The sequence below is a fragment of the Ammodytes marinus genome, assembly GCF_949987685.1.
Source record: "Ammodytes marinus genome assembly, contig: scaffold_40, whole genome shotgun sequence".
Taxonomy (NCBI): Eukaryota; Metazoa; Chordata; class Actinopteri; order Uranoscopiformes; family Ammodytidae; genus Ammodytes; species Ammodytes marinus.
In genome coordinates, this window is record NW_027648104.1 from 140,001 (window position 1) to 142,500 (window position 2,500).

At 41.0% G+C, this 2,500-nt stretch overlaps 1 protein-coding gene across 1 annotated transcript in view; it reads right to left on the reverse strand.

Moving 5' to 3' along the window:
- Window positions 1-2,500, reverse strand: part of LOC307271046 (piezo-type mechanosensitive ion channel component 2-like) — an 87,279-nt gene that overhangs the window by 26,134 nt on the left and 58,645 nt on the right. The window contains exons 38-42 of the mRNA XM_080054923.1: window positions 2,058-2,166; window positions 1,594-1,647; window positions 1,158-1,324; window positions 606-717; window positions 1-190 (exon numbers count right to left, since the gene is read on the reverse strand). The exon at window positions 1-190 is cut by the window's left edge and continues 66 nt beyond it. Coding sequence (XP_079911049.1) covers window positions 1-190; window positions 606-717; window positions 1,158-1,324; window positions 1,594-1,647; window positions 2,058-2,166 — 632 coding nt within the window. The remainder of the gene's footprint in view (window positions 191-605; window positions 718-1,157; window positions 1,325-1,593; window positions 1,648-2,057; window positions 2,167-2,500) is intronic.

Genomic DNA, 2,500 nt, shown 5'->3' on the forward strand with positions numbered 1-2,500 from the left:
GTCAGTCTGGGCCGCCATCTTTGTTTGGCTCTCGCTGCAATGCATTCTGGGCAATGCTCCACCTCTGCTTCTTTTTCATGTGTTTCAGGGCTCACTCCCTCTTCTTCTTCTGCTTCACTTCCTGTCTGTGCGTATCCCTGCCCCTCGGCCTCATGGGAAGTGTAGTCCAGGTCCTGGTTAGAACACGACCCTGAACCATGGACATATAAAGAAATGGGCTGTGTTAAAAAAGCCATACTTACATCCTCCCTCCTACATACTCAACATGTATATACACCATGCAGACAGCACTTAACAATCACGTCAAAATTAGTATGAGTAGGACGTTAGTAGGGCCTTCCAAACACAGCCATAGACACCGGATTAAAACATGGTTACTGGGAGGAGGAACCAGAGACCTCATGGTTACTGGGAGGAGGAACCAGAGACCTCATGGTTACTGGGAGGAACCAGAGACCTCATGGTTACTGGGAGGAGGAACCAGAGACCTCATGGTTACTGGGAGGAACCAGAGACCTCATGGTTACTGGGAGGAGGAACCAGAGACCTCATGGTTACTGGTTGGACCCCTAGTTGTAGTTCTTTAGGCCTGTCTGTAGTCCTACCTGCTTGCCCCTCGGCATCATGGGTAGTGTAGTTCAGGCCTGAGTCTCGAGATCCTTTCAGCATCTGCTCCTGGTAGTAAAGATGGATGGCCTCTCTGGTGGGAACGCGACCCTGAACAGAGACAGACAAACCGTCACCACCATCCGCCATTTTAGTTGAAGTTATTGTTTACTAGGGTTGGGAAGTATGGTCAAAATCCTGGTATCTGGCAATGGTATACATCATAATATAGTATTTTTTTTTCTGTAAATTCAATTAATTAAAGGATTAAAAGAACCATACTATTTGATTATTTTCTGCTTTTATTTGAAACATGAATTTCCATAGGAACGAGAAACTGCTGATCACAAAATAATTTTATATTTAGAGTTTAAATCAAAACAATAAAAGACTTGATATTTCCTGCAGGATTCGTTAATCTTTCATTTAAAAAAAATTGTTAAAAAAAACACTGCATGTGTCTGGTAATAATTTAACTCCAGCTTCAACAGAAAGGGTTACAACCATCCTCCATCTTAGTTGTAGTTCCCGTGGGCTTTCTGTAGTCCTACCTGCTTGGCCTGCTGTGTTAGCATGCAGCGCTCGATGCGTAGCACGGTGGAGATGTCGACGTGCTCCTGACACAGACCGCTGAGCCAGGCAGTGAGCGAGTCCAACAGGGCGGACAGTAGGACCCAGCAGAACCGAGACGTGTTGGAGATCCGCCGCAGAACCGTGTCTGAAATACACAACAGTGATGTCATAATGTACAAAGCACGAGGACAATGATCTCTTCATTGGTATATGGTTAAAAAAATATATATTGATACGTATTTATACTTAGATTTTGATTAACCTTAACCCTGAAACATACTTTTTTCCAAATCAATTGAATTCTTAGAACACAGCATGCTGATGAGCCGATTGCTCATCTATTGACGTGTAGACAGTTGTTGCTATGGATGTATAGGTTGTTGCTATGGTAATGTTAATGGATAGATCTCCTACCTGGCCCCTCCTCTCCCTCCTCTTCCTCCTCTTCCTCCGTCACCTCGATTCCTGCTGAAAATGAAAAGTCGTTTTAAGCCTTTAACTAATTGAATTTACACAAAATAGAGCCTGTGTAAATGACTTATATCATGATAAAAGTCACAGTCAGAAGTTAAGCCGATATGCAGACGACACTCTAGTCTACATTACTGTCATAATCATGTATTTATAAATCTTGTCTTCATTCCTACCGAATAATACTTTGGAGTGTGAGAATAACACATTTCAATCAGTGAAAAGATACATTTTATAGTATGCCATGAGTGACTGAAATTCTTTGAAAGAGTCTCCCCCAAAATAGTTTAAAAAAAGACAAAAAAAAGTAAAAAAAAAATGAAACATAAAAAACATTCAAAAATGACAAATAAAATGACAAATACATCAAAAATAAACATGAAAAACATTCTTTAAAACCACCTCACCTTTCCTCTTCTCCTCCCTCCTGCTCTTTCTCTCGGCGGAGTTTTTCTTCTGGTTGCTTCGAGCTCTCATGGCTGTTCTGGAGTCAGTGATCCAGGCGTGGTACACAAACTGAGACACACATTTACATTTTCATATTTATTATCATATTCCACCCAAGATCTTTCTATTTGTGTCAGTATTTTGGTTCATTTTGTAAAAAAAAAAAGGAAAAAAAAACTGTAAAGAATATCGGTTTGTTGAAATCTCAAATAAAGAGGTAAACATTAAACACACAGTTTGAGTTCCATATCTGGTTGAATTAGTTTTAGGAACAAACTGATTTTTGCCCTCAGACTGACCTGGAAAGCCTGTGTGTGTGTGTGTGTGTGTGTGTGTGTGTGTGTGTGTGTGTGTGTGTGTGTGTGTGTGTGTGTGTGTGTGCGTGTGTGTGTGTGTGTCTGAA